The sequence below is a fragment of the Ursus arctos genome, unplaced genomic scaffold (assembly GCF_023065955.2).
Source record: "Ursus arctos isolate Adak ecotype North America unplaced genomic scaffold, UrsArc2.0 scaffold_25, whole genome shotgun sequence".
In the NCBI taxonomy this organism is placed as follows: Eukaryota; Metazoa; Chordata; class Mammalia; order Carnivora; family Ursidae; genus Ursus; species Ursus arctos.
This window is the reverse complement of record NW_026622930.1, coordinates 43,159,144-43,178,234: the sequence shown is the minus strand read 5'-3', so window position 1 is coordinate 43,178,234 and position 19,091 is coordinate 43,159,144. Positions and strand designations below refer to the sequence as shown.

Here is a 19,091-nt window from a genome sequence, read left to right as displayed (position 1 = left end):
GTATGGCTTTATCTATGAAGAAAATCTAAAATAAAAAATAAAAAAATAAAGCCATAATTAGTTGACCCCGGAATTTACAATATGCCCAAGCCTTTGTGAAGCAAGGCTACGTCTAATTTAATCTGGTTCTCCCTTACCCAACATAGATTTAAGTCTTACTCTTATCTAGCTCATGTGAATCCCAACTGACCTTGTCATCCTAAGCAACAGACCTCTAGCTTAACACTCAACACTATTAAAATGATCTGTTTACCTATTTCCTCAGGGCAGGAACCCATTTTAGCCACTTCCGTATTCCCGTGCCAGAGGGCACAAAACAGGCTCTCTCAAATATTTGCTGAATTGAAAGTTATTTTTATCCCACCTTAATGTACAAAGAATTTCAAAATGTTTATAGGTCTACATGAAAAATGAAAAAGGAGCACACATGTAGAATAGGATTAAAAAGTTGGTGGGAAAATCCCAGTAAAACTTAAATACATATTGTTAAGTGAAAGAAGCCATTCTGAAAGCCTATATTCTGTAGGATTTCAACTATATGACATTCTGGAAAACACAAAATTATGGAGTCACTAATTATGGAGATCAGTGGTATCCGGAGATTGGGGGTGGTGGGGGAATGGTGGTTGGAGGAAGGAAGGGATGAATAGGTAGAGCCAGGAGATTTTTAGGACAGTGAAACTATCTTGTATGATACTGTAATGATGGGTCCATGTCATTATACATTCCTCAAAACCCACAGAAGAGTGAACCCTAATGGAAACTACAGACTTTAGTTACTAACAATATGTGGACACTGGCTCATCAACTTGTAACAAATGTACCACACTAACGCAAAATTTAACAAGAGAAACAAGGTGCGGGTGGGGGAAAATAGAACTCTGAACTTTACTCTCAATTTTCTGTAAATCTAAAATTGCTCCCCCCATCAAATGCTATTTTTTATATTTTTTTTTCAAAGATTTTATTTCTTTGAGATAGAGAGCACACAAGCAGGGGGGAGGGGCAGAGGGAAAGGGTCAAGCCGACTCCCCCGCAGGGCTCCATCCCAGGACCCTGAGATCGTGACCTAAGCTGAAGGCAGACACTTAACCCACTGCACCACCCATGGGCCCCTATTAATTTTTTTGAAAAAAGAAAACTGTGATGCAGAAATAGATCTAAAATCACATACTTTAATGATTTACATACCTACTACAAATGGACCAGAAATGTGTCTCTACGCTTTCTACTAGTAATGAAACAAAAGTACCTTGATAATTATATAATGCCATGATAAACAATTAGCTGTACAAATGAGAATTTTAGTGTCAAGAATAGAGACATCTCCTTTGTCTTCATAAAGACAATGACCTAATATCCTCAATATCTTACTTTTAAAGACACAGTTTCAAATGGCCAATTCTTAAACATCCATAAAGATTGATGGTATCACAGCAAAGCAAAATCTCTTAAAAATAATTGTATAAGCATGCCAAAAAGATGTCCAGATAGCCTTCTCACCACTGTGAACTGATTTAATTACCTTAAGAGAACAGACTTTTTAAGACAAAAATTTTCTAGGATGAACATCTATTAAGACCGATCCCTCCTACGCTGATCAGATTCAGTATTTTTACTCTTTAGCACAGTAACTGGTATGACAACAGATACTGTTCTCTTCAATAAGTTACTTTCTTAGAGATTCAATAATCTTCATCAGGGTTATAACTAAGATTATCTTCTGGTTGATGGGTTTGAAGGGCTTGGAAAGGATAAAGTCCCCAGCCATCTGAAGGCACTGAAAGAGACTCTATTTTTACTATACCAAAAAGAGACTTATTAGCTTATTTGCTTCTGGACTTTAATTCCTATTTTAACAAGAAATGAATAAGAAGAAACTCATGATATTCAAGTACATTCTGCAAAATAATGAGAAGTTCCTCTTTAAAATGCTGGCTAAAATTATACTTACACAGTCTCAAGTTCTTCAAATCGTGATGCAGAACATGCCTAAGAAACGGATTCACATTTTTAATTCTAACATCAAAAAGATCAGGTACTACAAGGTATGAAGTACATATACTATATATAAAACACCAATAAGATAAAAACAAAAATAACATAATTATATGTTAAAATTAGGCCATTTATAAAACAAAGATAGGATGAACTTTAACTGAATTTTTTATATCAATTTCTTAAAGGATTACAGATTAGTATACCAATTAAACACAGATACTTAAGTAAGTTTAAGAGTCAACCTCAAAAAGTAAGGACAATAAATGCTTTTAGGCTTAGACTGACAAATCAGGCAGAAAGACTTGACAAAGATAAAATTTAACTTATTTTATTAACAACAACACAACTATGGTACAGTAATTTTAAGGCAAGTAAACTCAGAGAACATACTAACTTCTTTATTTTCTAGCACAGTGAAAAAGAGATTCCATATTTGTTATGTAATATGCTGGTCATCTGTTTATACTATACCTCTTTCAAGTTACGTTGTGCTACCTCCTGAACATGAGCTTTTAAAGATTCATTTTCTTCTTGAAGATCCTGAAAAAGAATTGGTATGAATTGAATTGATATTCAAGTATAAAAAAGGTGTTTACTTTTTTTTTTTTTTAAGATTTTATTTATTTATTCGACAGAGATAGAGACAGCCAGCGAGAGAGGGAACACAAGCAGGGGGAGTGGGAGAGGAAGAGGCAGGCTCCCAGCAGAGGAGCCCAATGTGGGACTCGATCCCGGAACGCCAGGATCACGCCCTGAGCCGAAGGCAGACGTTTAACCGCTGTGCCACCCAGGCGCCCCAAAAAAGGTGTTTACTTTTGTTTTTAACTTCTCACCTGTAACCATTTCCCTCGACTGGCTAGGTCTTTCTCCTTCTCTTCTAAAATAGTCTTCATGGCATTCATCTGTTCCTCCTTTCCTTTTAATCTAAAAATAAGTTATTAAGAACTATCAGTGAAAATGTTACAGAACTATACAAACCAAAATTACTGGCGACTGGAAAAGTAGATTTTAGGTTGTACTTACAGCCCAAACTGACAGTAAACTATGAAGTAAATATTTTAAGTATAAAAGCATACAAGATTTTGCAGATGATAAATTAAGAAGTATAGGACGACTGGGGCGCCTGGGTGGCTCAGTCAGGTAAGTGTCTGCCTTCAGCTCAGGTCATGATTGGGATCATGGGTCCTGGGATCGAGCCCCACATCAAGTTCCCCGCTCAGTGGGGAATCTACTTCTATCTCTTCCTCTGCCCCCACCCCATGCTCATCTTGTGTTTTCTCTCTCTCTTTCTCTCTGTGTGCTCTTTATCAAATGAAATCTTACAAAAGAAAAAAAAAAGGTATAGAACAATTAAAGAAAAAAGTTCCATCTATCACTGCAGATCTGGATCTGAATAAATTAGGGTAGCCGTACTCTCACCCCATACCATCTTGTTTAAATCAATACCAGCAAATTTAGACAGCTTATTACCACGGGTTTGGCTATGAAATAGATAAATTAGTTTCACTGTGACTATTAAAATTTGCAAAGAGCAACATCTCAATCCAAGATCATATTCAGATTATAAATTATGAAAAATAAGACTTTCCACTCTATCCCCATTCCTGTCAAAAAGCTTAAGTTAAATCCTAATGAAAAACCTAAAACCATAATAACTTTTTGAGATATAATTTCATATTCCTAAAAATACTACTTGAAATTAAATTTTAAAAAGCTATGATTTTCATTATAACTGTATTTGATTTGTATTTGACTTGTACATACTTGTATTTAACTTGTGGAAAAGAGAGATTAAAGGGAAATGAGAGAAATGGTACTTACAAGTTCTGAAGCTCCTGGATTTGAGAAGTGATAGATAACTGAAATACAAAGAAAAAAGCAGAAAAAAAGCAATTTATACTCCATTCAATTTACCTTAAGCTTTATGATAAACTTTAAAATGTGTACACTTCAAATTACAAAGATCCTAGCTGAATTATTCATGCCAAAATGAGATGTGTTTGGATTTTGCCTTCTCTTGATTCCAATGACAGTAAGAGTAACAAAATAAAAATATGAATAGTAAGTCTAAAAAATGTGATAATTCTAAAAGTTGTGAAAATTAGAGTATTAATTGCACATATCTCTCTACTGTATCAGAGCTCTTCTTTCCAGTCTTCAAAGCCATCTGCTCAACACTGTCCTCATTTTTTTTTTTAATCATACACAGTAATCCAACAGCACCTTTTATCCCCCATTGTCTTCTCATAGTTCCTTCAGATTTTGGCTTAGATGTCCGTTCAAGAGATTTTCCTCACCTCTCTATCTATATTAGAGAACTGTGATCTTTTCATCATATCCTCTTTCGTTCAACACATGATCTTAAATCATTAACACAGTACTTTCACAAGTAGAAGGAACTCAGGAAATATTGTTGAACAACTCTGTTGAAGAATGGATGAATCCTCACTTCCATGCAATCTCACTACTTCTTCAATGAAGCCTTATCACATTAAATTCACCAAAACCCATCTATGTCCAGTAATCCCTGGCCACCTTTGAAATCCCCCAATGAAGTTTGTACTTTGTTCTATAAGCAAAGGTTGGGCAACACATATTCTATAACAAAACATGTTAATCCATGCAATTAAAAAAAAAAGGTTAAAAAAAGATTTACCAAACTGTTTTAAGTTGGCAAACTAAAATGAAACATTAATACAGAAAACTTTCTAGAAAAGAATCTTTAAAAGTTAAATAATATATTGAATAAAATATCAAGAATTCTCAAATCAGGCAAAAATAAATAAATAAATAAATAAATAAATAGCACATAACCCAAAATACTTACAGCACACTACTTAAAGTTTTTTTCTGAGTAACAAGAAAAAAACCAAATAGCTCATAAATATACATACACTAACAAATCTGTCATGCTATGGCTCTGGGATTTTTACCTGTTGAGCCTTTTCAAGCTGGATATTTCCTATTTCTTCTTTAAGAGCCTCTATTTCCTGTTTCAAATCCTTGACAATGACAAAACAGACAAGATTGGACAATGGAAACACAGAAATTGACATAAAATGCAATGTACAGACAAACACATGAAATTAAATGATATTCACTAAAGTTGATAAACACAAAAGAAAAAAAAAAAACCCAACACACAGCTTTCTCTCTCCCAATACCTGAATAGTTTTCTCCTTGTTAGCAACTTTGAGAACTTCTGCTTCCAGAAGCTCTTCCACAGACTTGATCTTTCCATCCTTTTCATGAATCCTTAGATGAAGAAATGCAGTATTAAGCTTTAACAGAAATCACCAAGATCCACCAAGACAAAAAAACAGCACCAACAGGGGTCATCCAAATCAACTCTTCCCACTTTGAGTAAAATAGCAACATATCTTGCAGATAAGAAGGGAAAAAAATACTAAAAAGTCTTCCTAAATGAGGGGCGCCTGGGTGGCTCAGTCGGTTAAGAATAGGACTCTCGATCCTGGCTCAGGTCATGATCTCAGGGTGCTGGGATCAAGCCCAGCATTGGGCTGGGCTCAGCACTAAGTTTGGAGCCTGCTTAAGATTCTCCCTCCCTCTCCCTCTGCCCACCCCCTCTTTAAAAAAAAAAAAAAAAAAAAGACGAAAAAAAAGTATTTCTAAATGAGACTTCATCAGTAAATACCAGATGGCTAAAGCTGATACACTCAAAGAGAAGCAGGTGACCTGCTTTGAAAGTGCCTAGAGAATGTTAAGACTTGAACCCAGAAGAACACTAGGAAGAACCAAGTTTATCTCAACAATATTGGCTTCCAGAGTTCTGAAAGCAGTGGCAGAACGTATACACAACTATGGCATCAAACTTTACAGAGATCAAGAAGAGGATACATGATCTCTATATCCAGTATAACCTGTTTTTTTTTTTAATAGTTCTTACTGCAAAAACAGAAAATCAACAATTTGATGCCATAAGTTAATAAATGGAATCAATTCTAGAAATAGATGTTTTAGCAATCATACTGCACTAGGAAAGCATAGCTACATTCCCTTAATTCATCAGTGAAAAATTCTAGAGTGAAGGTTAAACTAACATACAGCTGTCTAAACTGCACAAAACAAGATTTATGGGCACTAAGAAAATGGACCGCAAGAGAAAAACCAGTTTAAAAATCTCATCACTTACACTTTCTTAAGTTCTTCAACTAGAGATGCAAAAGAAACCTGGAAATGGGAAAGTATCCTACTTAGTAATTTGCTCAAAATATAAATGAAGTCAGAAATAGAAAAGTATACTACCCTTAAATTTTCCACTATACCAAAATCCAAATGAGAACAGTAACCCAGGAACTGATTCTTTCTAGGTTTTTTTTTTTTAATGTCATAATTATGAAAATGAAAAGCACTCCGAAAATAAGTAGCTTTAAGGGTACTATGGTAAGTGTAGGCCAAAAGAAAAATCAATAGATACATGTTACAATTAATTTAATTAATAATTCTAACCAGATAAGAAGAAAATACAACTAGGAAATTGCCTAATTTCAGAGAACTTCTTCTACTGTTATTTAGAGTCTTTCTTTATATTTGTACACTCAAAACTTTTATCACTGCAGTAAACAGCAATGACATCCTATCTAGAGTACTCTACTCAGGGCCTGGCATACAGTCAGCACTCAATAAATTGCAGCTTCTAGTACTGTTAATCAAGTCACTAATCATTCACAGATTAAAACTATGATTGACAAACTCCACATTGGTGAAAGGAGGAATAAAGAGACTTGCTCTACTCAAACATAACAGGTTTGTGCATTGTTTAAAAGAGAACAGTTGCAGGATCTACTGAATACATTACCTGATCATTTTGCTTTGCCTTTAAGTCTTGAACTTCTTTCGTCAGAGATGAATTTTCTGTTCTTATTGCCTTTTTCAAAGATACAGAAGCATGACACACTTTTACTTTCTAAAAAATGAGTTATCTTCAAAATATCCTAACTTCTCAATTTTTTTTTAGCTGCTTCTTTCCCTCTCTGGAAGGCCCAGAAGTCTCCTGTCACACATAGCTACAATTCTATAACTTCTAGAGATAGCCAAATGAATTTTCAATTCATTTATCCCCACAAGTATTTCTACTTACGTTTCTACAACCTCAAAAGCACACAGTATACCACTTGTCAAGTCATTTCTCCCCCTAAACTCAAATACATCTTTTAACATTTCTTCTAGCAACCCTGTCCTAATCAAGTTAGTTAGGACTAATGATAATCACATAACAGAACTGGAGTCTCTCCTTTCCCTGGCCTCCAATACTATTTCATGAACTTACAAAGTCTGTTAGTTGTCATTTGGTTATAATTTGGGCATGGTGGAGGTGGGGAAGCATAAATTACAAACCAAAAAAAAAAAAAAAAAGGTATCTATTTCATTAAGACAATGAATGTTACAATCAAATATGCATTTTTGTATTTCTAATAAAATGTTAAATTTAATGGAAAAAAGATATATACTCGTTAAATGTGGATAACTAATATTAAGTTTTAAAAGTTATGGGAAAAATCTTAAATTACAGTAATCCTCTTCATGTTCACTGACAAACCCACAAAGAAAACAAATGTACAAAATGTTTTACATTCAGTTCCTCCTCTTTTGTGGCCACTTGAATAAGTCCAGTTTCAAGTAATTCTTCTACAGTCTTCAACTTCTCATCTTTTTCTTGAATACTGAAATCATAAATTTAAAACATATTAGCTATTTTTCAAGGTAAATGCTATCACTGCTAAATACTTTGCATCAATCAAACTCCTGTGTCCCTCAGTTCTTATAAACTTAATTCTAGAAAGGTTTCTGAGGATCTTTGCTCATGATCTAAAGGTACTTCTTTACCAATAAGTAAAATGTGTTCAAGTAATACATGCTTACAGGCTAGCCTAAATAAATAAAATCACTGCCACACCTAACACCACAAACCTAATGTAATCCCAAATCAAACCAGTCAACAGCATACCACCCTCTTCCATTATTAAGTACAAAAAGCACTTTAAGAATCTAGATTAATATAGTTAATAATTCTGTTACCTCAAATTTGGTAGAAATGAGTCATTAAAATATAAAAAGAAAAGTTTAAACTCTTACCATTTTTCCATTTGTTCCACAACATCTTTATTAGGCTAAAATGAAAATCACCCAAAAAAAGAAAAAAGTTTAATTTTACTAAGTTTGAATGAGATAAAAATAGTTAAAAATTACAATTCTATGAAAATTGTTTAGTTTTAATTAGATTCAAAATTTAGGAAGGTGATCCACACTTGAAGACTGTTATTAAAGAATTATTTAATTCAGAAATCACAAGACAGAAGAGAAGCAGCTACACAAAAGACAAAGAAAAAGATGAAGCATAATATGACCTAGCGAAATGAATTAGTACCTTCTGAATAATTTTTTAACTACTATAAAAGAAAATCTTAAGAATAAAGAGAATTTGCCTTAATTCTATATCAATTCCGTTCTTCAAATATAAAAAAAAATCCAAGGCTCTAAACCCTGGAAGACCAAGAAGGAGGCTTTATTCTTTCTTCTTATAAATTGATTTTGACTCTTTAAAAACTAAGGTGTAACATTTATATGGGCAAGTGCAAAAATCCTGTATACAACTCAATTAATTTTTAACATGTACATATTATGTGACCACCACCTAGACCAAACATATAGAATGTTTTAAAATTGACCATAAATTGCAGGAGCAACACATGAATATATTCTCCTTGTAATGCATTAAAACATGACATGTAAGCTGACCCCCCCCCACTTTTAACCACTTCCCTTCTAGCATCTCCCCAGAAACACAAAAGTCCCCACGGCTATAATTTATTTTGTGTCCAGAAGAGGGGCTCCCCCTTAGCATTCCCCAGCCTTCAGGAAGCTAAGCAGCCTACCAAAACAGGCTTGGGGTTTTTCTTTGAACATTTTTTCTGCCTATCCCATTCAGTACTCCCCTAAATTTGCCAGTTTACTTCCCCCCAATTTTATTATTAACTATTTTCACAAATACTATTAATCTTTCCATTGCCAAATCCAAGTCCTAAGACTCGACTTCTTACATATTTCTAAAATTAACCCCCTTTTTTTCAATGCCTTAGGTTAGGCCCTTGGCTTTATTCATCACAAATATCACAATACCACACTATTCTTCTGCCTGCTGCCTGTAAGGAATATCTTGTGAGGGGTCCAGGAAGAACTTCCCAATGGGAAAAATTTCCCTATCACCAGAAAGGAGACTGGAGCTGTCAAAAGTATATTAAGTCAGGTTTATAAACTATGAAAATAAACAATGCATTAAGTCTACAAATCTTTCATCAAGATGGGTTTTTGTCCATCTCTATTTTTGATGAATGCCATCTCAGGTAAGATTTAACAGGGGCACTTGGGTGGCTCAGCAGGTTAAGCATTGGACTCTTGATTTCAGATGAGATCATGATCTCGGTTGTGAGATGGAGCATGGCATCGCAGCGCCACGCTGAGTGTGGAGTCTGCTCGGAATTCTCCCTCTCCCTCTCCCTCTGTTCCACCCCTACCACCTCCCCCCATCCACTCCCACCCAGCTAGCACACACTCTCTCTCTTAAAAATAAAAAATAAAAAGATTAAACAAAAAATCTGTAACTATGTTGGTGATGAATGTTAACTATTAACTAGATTTAACTGTTGTGACCATTTCACATTATCTACAGATAAATCAATATGCCGTCCATCTGAAACTAATGTTATATGTCAATTACATCTCAATTTAAAAAAAGACTTAACACTATTAAGTCCAAGTTATCTGTACCTTAATCATATATTGTATTATACCTTTAGTCCTGCATATTTCTCCCCCACACAAATTCAAATACCGTATTGTTACCAGAGTGATCTAAAACACTAGACAAAACACTTACTCATCCTTGCACTATCCTTCAGGGATTTACCAACATGCTAGATCAAGTTCATGGTCCGTACACAGCATACAAAGTCCTTCATGACTGGGCCCTAGCCAGTCTTTCTATACTACTTACACTGCATACTTTGCACTTCTGCAACATGCCGATAAGCTCTGAGTACACCAGTCTGGCCACACACTGCCATGACTTTTAACACTGTATTCCCTCAGCCTGGATTTCCCCTTAGCTGTTGGGCAAACTGATGGCCATTTTTCAAAATCAAGTTTAGCAGACCCTTCTCTGTGGTGCCTCTTCACCCTCACTGTCCTTCAGATAGAATTCATTATCTCTTCCTCTAACCCTGTAGCACAGTTCAAGAATTTTATTCATCATACTTTTCTGTATTACACATGTATCTCCACACTAAAAGCCATATTCCTGAGGGCAGGAACGAGAAGTCTCACTCATCTCTGTAGCCTCAGCATGCAGCATAGTATATAGCATATACTCAATTCGTAAACATGTAAGGAAATTATTCCTTTAACGAAGTTACAGTTTAACATGTACTCTCGGTCATCAGTTTATCAAATATTCAACTGCAGAAAAGTGACCAGTTTAGCATCCATCCAACCTTTTTATTTTATACATTACTGGCCTAACCCAAACCAATTTTGTTCTCCCTAGACGATTTCCAAAACTACATTTTATATAATAATAAATTCTTCTGCAATAAAACACAAACAGGCAATAGGGCAAAGAGAAAAAACTTCCTACTTCTATAGTTTTTACTTAATAAAAATCTACTAGAACAAGAATGAAAATGCTGCTTTGCTTTAAAAAAAAAAAAAAAAAAGGATAACTCAGAACCCTACCTCCCCAGAAGTTTTATTTTATTCTGAATAAATGAGATCCTATTAACTGATTTATTTGCATCACTGGGATTATCATACAGGCTTATATCCACATGGAGCCTTCCCATCTTTAGTGGATAAACAGGTTACCTTACCTGGTATTTGTTGTCTTTCTGCCTCTTACACCTGAAGAAACAACAACTTGGCACCATCACTGGTTTCTGTTTCAATAAGCTCAATCTTTTCCTCCCAGATAAAAATCCATGGAGCAAAAGGTCTGAATTTTTTTTTTCTTACATAACTAAACTGTTCATCTCTCAACTGTCACTTAGAATTCTAATTCTGACTGCTGGATAGGAAGGGGTTAAAGAAAGGTGGAAATCAAAGAAATTAAGATTACACTAATCTTGATTTCTTTTTTCACTACTGACAGCAATAAAAATGACCAGAGAAGAAGCCAGAGAGATGGTTCTTTGGTCTGCCAAGATGAGAGAGCTCAGTCACAACTACAACCAAAACATACCATCATAGTTATATGCTTTCTAAACTATTTTTAAAAGAGAGAGCTTTAAGAACAAGAAAATTTCTAAGAATTACCAAAGGGGCAAACCTTAAATTAGTACCACAAAGTATGTTTTCCCTACCAAATTCTTTTAAATAAATTTTAAAAATATGGCTATAAAATTTTGTTCTGTGGACCGTTCATTAAACTTCCAAACTATTCTTCATTAAAACAAAACCTATCTCATGCAAAAGGTTGTTATTTTAACAGAGTATCTAAAAGTACATAGAAACCTTATTGGTAGGTAGAAGGCTGATTCGGTTAAGGTAGAAATTAGAGGATTTTCTTTTTTAGTATTAACTTGCACACATATGTTGCGGAATTTTACGTAAGATATTAGAATGGCCATTCTTAAATCACCATATTCTCTTTAAAGAAAAGAAAAAGGGTAGTGGTTTTGTTCTTGTCTAATGATGGAGAACACATTTTTAGTACAGAACTAAAAGATTAAAAAATTCTAAAAGTTAAAAGATTTGTAAAGGTTCCAGTTTTCTATTTAAATGTAGAAGTTACTAGCACCTTTAATACTGGAATTCCAGGACAGTCATACATTTCTAGGCATTTGTTTTACCTCCCGTGAAGTTAATTTTAGGAAGTATTCAAAACCTTACACACTGAAATAAGTGAGTTCCAGAATCTCTATAACCAACCCACAACTTCACATTCTGCTTTTCTGGGTAAGAAGTAACAGAATCAAAAATTATCAATCACATTTTACCTCATCCAAGTCATTAATGTTGCATCTCACACCTGGTATTTTATGTAGCTACTAAAATTTTAAATGCTGTCAGCGTTAACTATAACCAGAGACTGTAAGATACATCCAGACTTCAGAGACGATAAATTGAGGGGGAGAATTCTTACAATTGATGAAATGTATCTCTTATAAGCTATACCACAACAAAGGGAAACGAGAATAAGATTTAAGAATAAGACTTAAATATTATTTTAGATTACAGTGGCATGAAGTCATGCCCCCGCACTGCACTAGATATCATCAGTTTAGCATTATCTCCTCTACTGACTTTTGTTTGTAAGGGTAAAGCATATACAAAGTAATAAAGATTACACAAGGCTACTTATTATCACATTCAAGTGGGGGAGGGAATAAGTAGACTATTTCTTGAAAAGTAAACAGATGTTAACAAACACTTCCATAGTATTTGGCACAGCTACTTACACCAATTCAATACCTGCACTATGCAAATTTTAATATAAAAAAGAAAGCATGCATCTGTGAAAGGAAATGCTATCATTTGCTTCTAATACAAGTCCCCAAATTTAACACTATTAGAGAAACATTCAAAGCTTCTAATACAAGTCCCCAAATTTAACACTATTAGAGAAACATTCAAAGCTTCTACTTTAATGTGTCATCTAAGATCAAGATGTCTAAAATATTTTTAAACACTGGAATTTGAAGAGTTGTGTAGGAGAGAAGAGCAATAGAATGGACATTGCCTGGGGCTCTAGTTTATGGAGCCATACTTACTAAGGCTGCTATAGTTTTGATGGCCTGCTATAAACACAGAAGAGTCTGATGACAGTAAGGGGTAAAGAGGAGATGAAAAAATAAATATTCTAAGGGAAAGGAATTAAGGTTTAAGATGCCTGCTTAATGCCAATCACCAGGCAAAGCACTATACATAAATTTCCCCATTTAAATCTATCAAGCTTATGATGTAAATAAAATCTTAATGTGAAAGACTTAGAATGAAAGGTCTCAGAAAGGTTAAGCCATCTGATCAACATCACTCTGCTTTTAAGTGCTGGTAACAGGTTTCAAACCCACTCTCTTTTTAAGAAACCATGTTGCCTTAGAAAAGAGGCTCCAAAAGTGTGAAGACTTTCATCCTGACAGCCAAATGTATCAAAATGACTTAAATGCTTTTCATGTATTTTATTGCACTTTTTTTAAGTGCTTATAAACAGGAAGTTAGCATTAGCTTCCCCTCCGGGAAGAAAAAATTTTTTCCTTAGACGCCTGATAAGCACAAGATGAACAGAAATGCAATGAAAACATATATCCATCCTTCAGCAAAACTCCTTAAAATGAATGAGTTGATTAATATTTAAGAAGAACCAGATCTTGTCAATATTAGATATTTCTGCCTTGTAATTCATGAAAACCCTTACCTGTTCAGAAACAAGAGTCTGTAGCTTTTGAACTTCTAATTGTAATGCTTTGTTTTGGTCATTTAGAATCTGAAAAAAAAAAAAGAATCTCAATTTACTGTTTTATTAAGATAACAAAGCAATCATTTGAATAGATTAAAAAAAAAACCATTCAAACCCATATTATTCCTTCAAGTATTCTTAAAGTGACAGGTGAATTATATACTGACGTAAGAATCCAAATCTCACATGGTTTTTCATTTTTCATTTTCAGTGAATATATTTCCAAAATACAGAAATACAGTACTAATATAAATTACATGTACAATGATCTGTAAAACCAGTTTTGACTAAACCCCCCAATTCAGTCATGTGCTTTATCCCAAGACAGTGTATTTCAAAGAACTGAAACAGTTTGTGCCAAGGGATTCTGGGAAATACTGCTTTCATAAGTAAATATTTACAGGATTCCTATTACAAAAGAGCAAAGAAGAAGAAGAAGAAGAATGCAAATCTCATACACATGAAGAGATGCGCCCCAGCAATATGACTGCGTTCCAATACTCAAGCTGAGTGACCATGACCAGAAACTAGCACTGCACCGACAATGGAGGCAGATAAAACCATCACAAACTGCCAAATGAAAACTACAGTAGAGCAAAGACTAAGGTAAACCAAATTGCAAAATTCTATTTTAAAAACAGACAAGATAATCTAGGCAAAAAGCATATGGTAACATTCACTGTCTGTATAAGCCCCAAATAAACTATAGAAACATTGCTTCAGGGCGATTTCATATAAAAACTAGTATTTCTAGACTCATTTCAACTGAAAACTATAGAAGGTTGTTCTAAGCTCAGTTGACAGGCTTAATCACACACCTTAAATTCTTCCATTTTATTTGAAATTTCACACTGTAGCTGTTCTTCCAGCAATCTTATTTGATCATCCTTAACATGAATACTATGAGAAAAAAAAATCAATTAAAATAATTCATACATTCAAAGGTTTACATAAATTATGTGCACTACTATCAGTTTTGAGTAGCAATAATTTCTGCAATTATACTTGAACATGAATGTATGAATGGCTCCATGTACAGCAACGCTTTAATCACCTTTTTTGCATCTTCTCCAGTTCATGTGCAGCAGCAGCCTGTGTTTGGAATGGGATGAGAATTGTATCATTTCTTAGGAAGCACTCAAATCTATTTTTTCCCTTATTTTTTATATACTGAAAAGCTACATTTCCATATATTTGCAATAAAAGTTAAAGCAATATCTACACATTTGCTGTAATACTTTTTACTGCCAGTATTTTGTGCTTCTCACTGGTCAAATTTTATCCAAATAAAAGTACATTTTTTTCTGATTAAATAGCAGAAGGCTAAAACAAATCAGCACATTAAGAAGTTTTAATGGATTCTTCCGAGATCCTAAATGGGATCAATTCATTTGCTCAAACATGAGTTTCAACATAGAAAATAGTACTATCGAGGTGGGTTCGGAGAGTCATGGTCAAACAGAAGAGGCTTTCAACAATATCCTATGCAGCCAAACACAAGTAACCATTGTAATTTACTATGTATATGAATGTAATCAGGGCTTGCAATACCAATGAAAGTAAGTACAGACAAGGTCAAATTCTGAAGTAAATGCTCAACAGCAATAAAGATCTACCTGTTCATTTGCCAGGGCCTGTAACTTTTGCACTTCAGCTTTTAATAAGAAATTCATATTCTGTATATCCTAGAATAAGAAGAAATAATAATATGAGAAATATTTAATGTAACTGACTTAAAAAGTTGTAACGCATCTCGTATCTAAGTAAAGGTCTCAAATCACAATTTCTTAAATAGGAAAAGGAAATCATCAATTCCTGTTACTTAGCATATTTCCCGAATTATCGTGAATTATATCATGTCCGAAAAGCCAACTGAACTTCTCTTTTTGGAAGGCTAAAGAGGATTTGTAGTTTAATAAAGAGACAGTTTTCAAATGACTTTAGAGGACTTTCCAGTCTTCACATATGGTCATACTGATTACCATATCAAGGTAATTTAATGCTTATGAAGTACTGTCGCCCTTTATCAGAATTACTGTACCTTAAGTTCCTCCTCTTTACTTGTTAAATGATCATGTTCATTTGCTAAAGAATCTTCAGTCTGTTTTATCTGCTTATCCTTTTCAGCAATCCTGTACCAGGAAATACATTTTTACATTCAATAAACATTCTGAAGTCAAGTCACAAATCAAGGGATTAAAAGCCTTAAATATGGTCATGCTTACTTAAGTAGTTCCTCACGCATCTGTACCCTCCATTTCTGTAGCTCCTTTCAGTTCAGCACTATCACATACATCACTACAACTCCCTAAAATACATACCCTGTTTTAATAATTTGTTTAACTTCACAAACCTGGTAACGCCAAAGCCAGATTTTAGGTCTTCTGAACTCAAGTGAGCCATGTCTATGCAAACTGAACAATACACTAAAAACAGAACCTTGTTTTGGGTATACCACCATATAGTTAAAATACAGAGTAGGTATAACTACTTATTAGGCACAAAAACTAATTTACTTCCGGGGCGCCTGGGTGGCACAGCGGTTAAGCGTCTGCCTTCGGCTCAGGGCGTGATCCCGGCGTTATGGGATCGAGCCCCACATCAGGCTCTTCTGCTGTGAGCCTGCTTCTTCCTCTCCCACTCCCCCTGCTTGTGTTCCCTCTCTCGCTGGCTGTCTCTATCTCTGTCGAATAAATAAATAAAATCTTTAAAAAAAAAAAAAAACTAATTTACTTCCATTAATCTCAAATCACAATTCTCCCACTGCTAAACCCCAAATAAAAAAAGGTTCCCCAACTCTTTACAATGAAGACATAAAAACACAAAATGTGCAATGTTTAGGCACTCAACTCACTGAGGGAGGGAGGAGAGCAAAAGTTGCTCCAGATCTAGTTAAGAATATTTTCTGAACAAGTTAGAATATAGAGTAAAGCATAAGTGTTGATGGAACAGGTATCATTTAGTGGTGACTAAGCAACTATAAGAGAAGTGTAGAAAGGCAAGCTTACACTTTATGTAACTCTTCTGCTAGAACTGAAGCGGAGGTCTAAGAAAGAAAAACAGTGTCAACATAAAAGCATTTTAGAAAAAGTCTAAAAGTTGTACGATAATCAAACAGAGCTTTAAAACTTAAAAGAAATTAATGTATATCAAGTTAAGGCAGTGTCTGGCCCATGATGAGTGTTCAATAAATAGTAGCTATTATTCTGAAAGCAGCTTTGATCACCAACAACCATTATTAGAGAGTTACATAGCATAAGACAGTTCAAATGAAACAAACTGCCAGGCCTGGAAATTATATAACTGACAAGTAACAAATATACAGGAAAACACCTACAAAGGCCATATTTCATCTTTATCTTAAAAACAATTTCCAATAATGAAATGATACAGAACCATGTGCATCTTAATTTTCAAAAACATACTTACAGAATTCTCTAAGTATTTAATTACTGATAAATTTTCTACAGCTACCTCTCAGCTAATAATTTAAGATTTCAACCCACTCTGAGTTGATCATTTATATATACATGTACACTCACATACACACAAACATCATCTTCTATAGTAAAAAAATTCTTACCCAATTCATTTTAAACTATAGTCTCTACAAAGAAAACAACTAGGAAAAAATATGTGCAATATCAAAGTTCTGGGAGTTTGAAATTGCCTGACCCTTAAAAACAAGTTTTTAATGTTAAAATTACTTTTTAACATAGAAAAAGCCAATACTTTTTCTACAATTTTTAGAAATTTAAACTTGAGAAACTGAAACTGAAATGAACAGTATGTATATTACAGAAGAAGTACTTAGAAGTTTTTTTCTTTTCTTCTTAATGTTGTATTATATACACTTTAGACTATATCTATGTTACTCAGCAAAGATGCCAAAGAATAACAGGTCTAACAATACAACTTGCAGAACTCTGAAGGTGTTCCTATTTACTGAAGATTTAAAATGATCTTGTTGCATACATAATCTGAGATTACGTATTAACATATAGTATTATATTATTAAGCTACTGCTACCACCTGAGGGTATATAAAGTTATCCCTTATGGTTTAGTCAGCATTTAGTAAGCATTTTAAATACATAAACCACTATTCCTAACACCATTTGGCCAATTTCTGTTTTGTGTCAAGATTATGAACATGTCTTCCTCCTACAGTAAAAACTCTCCATTAGTTGGATTTAGATTTCGTTCTTGGTGTTTTCCTACAGCACTATACATAATTATCAGAGTGCTTAGCTACCAGGATCATCACTGTTGATTCACTGACTAGTTTCCCAACTACTAATCCGTGCTTGGCACTCAACAGGCATTCATGTGATTAATTTAATGGCTAAGAATATTGTATCATAGCATAGCATATATCATATCATATTATATATCATTAAACTGTATGTATTTTATGTTATATATTAATAATAATGTTATTATTATAATATATATTAGTAATGACAAGCAATATGAAAGCACAATTACCTGGGCGGCTATCTGGGAATGGAATTGTTGAATTTGAGCTTTCAAAGCCTCGTTCTGCTCCAAAATATCCTTTCATAAAATAACAACCAAAAGGGGGGGGGGGGGGAGAAGTGTGCTATTAACAAATATACCAATGGACATGAACAAAATGAGGTACACACTTCTGTTTATCTTTAAAAAGGCATTCTTAGATTCCAAAAAGCATAATTTACACAATAAAGACTAGGCACTCCATTTTGAGAGTTGATGGAGAAGGTAAAAATTAAGAGTAAGTTGTGCTGCCCCTAATCGAACACAAAGATTTTAAGACTGTGAGTGAGGACATCTTTAAAGCACATATTCAAAGACACCATACTGTGACAACTGCTCAAAGATTAAGTTATAATTATTCATCACCACTCCACAAGGAGGATAGGGTAGACTATCTGCTCTCCTCTACAGAGACACATCCAGCCACTGACTACCTTTATTTTTTAAAAAAGACAGAGAATTAGATACCTGAACTTGCATTTGTAAAGACTCTTCTTTGGTCACCCTTTTTTGCTCCGATTCCATTAACTGCATTAGTCTTTGCTCCAACTGTTGTTTTGATACCAAGGTATCTGTGAGCTTACTATGCAGACTCTGTACTTCATTTTCTTTGGCCACAAATTTACTCTGTAGATCTGTAATAAAACAGAGCATTTTACAAAGTTCTCTCCCTTTGCCTGGTTACTACCACTCATCTTTAGCATAGGCATTATCTCCTCTACGAAAAACTCCTTGAATCTCTCCTCTTCTTCCCCTCCTTGAATCTCTCCTCTTCTTCCCCTCTTACCCATGGCTCCCGAGCAGTCTAGGCTTACCTTTCTCACAGAACCTGCCACACTGTACTAATTCTTCTCCTCGCCCAGGAAGTAAGGTTTCTGAGATCAGAACTGCCTTTTCTCTATATCCAGAGCAGTGTCCAAGGCTTGGTGCATAGTACATACTCAAAAATGTGTTAACTGAATGGTACATGATGTTTAAAACTGTTGCATCATTTCTTGAAAGCATTCTTTATTTCCCCAAAGACACTTCAGTAAGTTATCTAGTGAATTTCTTATAAATTCCCTATACTCTCCTACCTGGAAAACAGAGAAAGACGCTGAGGG

General features: G+C 34.4%; 1 protein-coding gene across 5 annotated transcripts in view; it reads right to left on the bottom strand.

Annotated features, from left to right (window-relative positions):
* Nucleotides 1-19,091, bottom strand: part of KTN1 (kinectin 1) — a 101,388-nt gene that overhangs the window by 26,356 nt on the left and 55,941 nt on the right. For all 5 annotated transcript variants that reach the window (XM_026480324.4, XM_026480327.4, XM_026480328.4 and 2 more), the window contains exons 11-28: nucleotides 18,457-18,623; nucleotides 17,959-18,027; nucleotides 16,480-16,517; nucleotides 15,513-15,603; nucleotides 15,088-15,156; nucleotides 14,526-14,563; nucleotides 14,290-14,371; nucleotides 13,430-13,498; nucleotides 8,098-8,132; nucleotides 7,595-7,685; nucleotides 6,821-6,889; nucleotides 6,155-6,192; nucleotides 5,166-5,256; nucleotides 4,935-5,003; nucleotides 3,823-3,860; nucleotides 2,835-2,925; nucleotides 2,473-2,541; nucleotides 1,955-1,992 (exon numbers count right to left, since the gene is read on the bottom strand). In XM_026480324.4, the coding sequence (XP_026336109.2) occupies nucleotides 1,955-1,992; nucleotides 2,473-2,541; nucleotides 2,835-2,925; nucleotides 3,823-3,860; nucleotides 4,935-5,003; nucleotides 5,166-5,256; nucleotides 6,155-6,192; nucleotides 6,821-6,889; nucleotides 7,595-7,685; nucleotides 8,098-8,132; nucleotides 13,430-13,498; nucleotides 14,290-14,371; nucleotides 14,526-14,563; nucleotides 15,088-15,156; nucleotides 15,513-15,603; nucleotides 16,480-16,517; nucleotides 17,959-18,027; nucleotides 18,457-18,623 (1,252 nt within the window). The remainder of the gene's footprint in view (nucleotides 1-1,954; nucleotides 1,993-2,472; nucleotides 2,542-2,834; nucleotides 2,926-3,822; nucleotides 3,861-4,934; nucleotides 5,004-5,165; nucleotides 5,257-6,154; nucleotides 6,193-6,820; nucleotides 6,890-7,594; nucleotides 7,686-8,097; nucleotides 8,133-13,429; nucleotides 13,499-14,289; nucleotides 14,372-14,525; nucleotides 14,564-15,087; nucleotides 15,157-15,512; nucleotides 15,604-16,479; nucleotides 16,518-17,958; nucleotides 18,028-18,456; nucleotides 18,624-19,091) is intronic.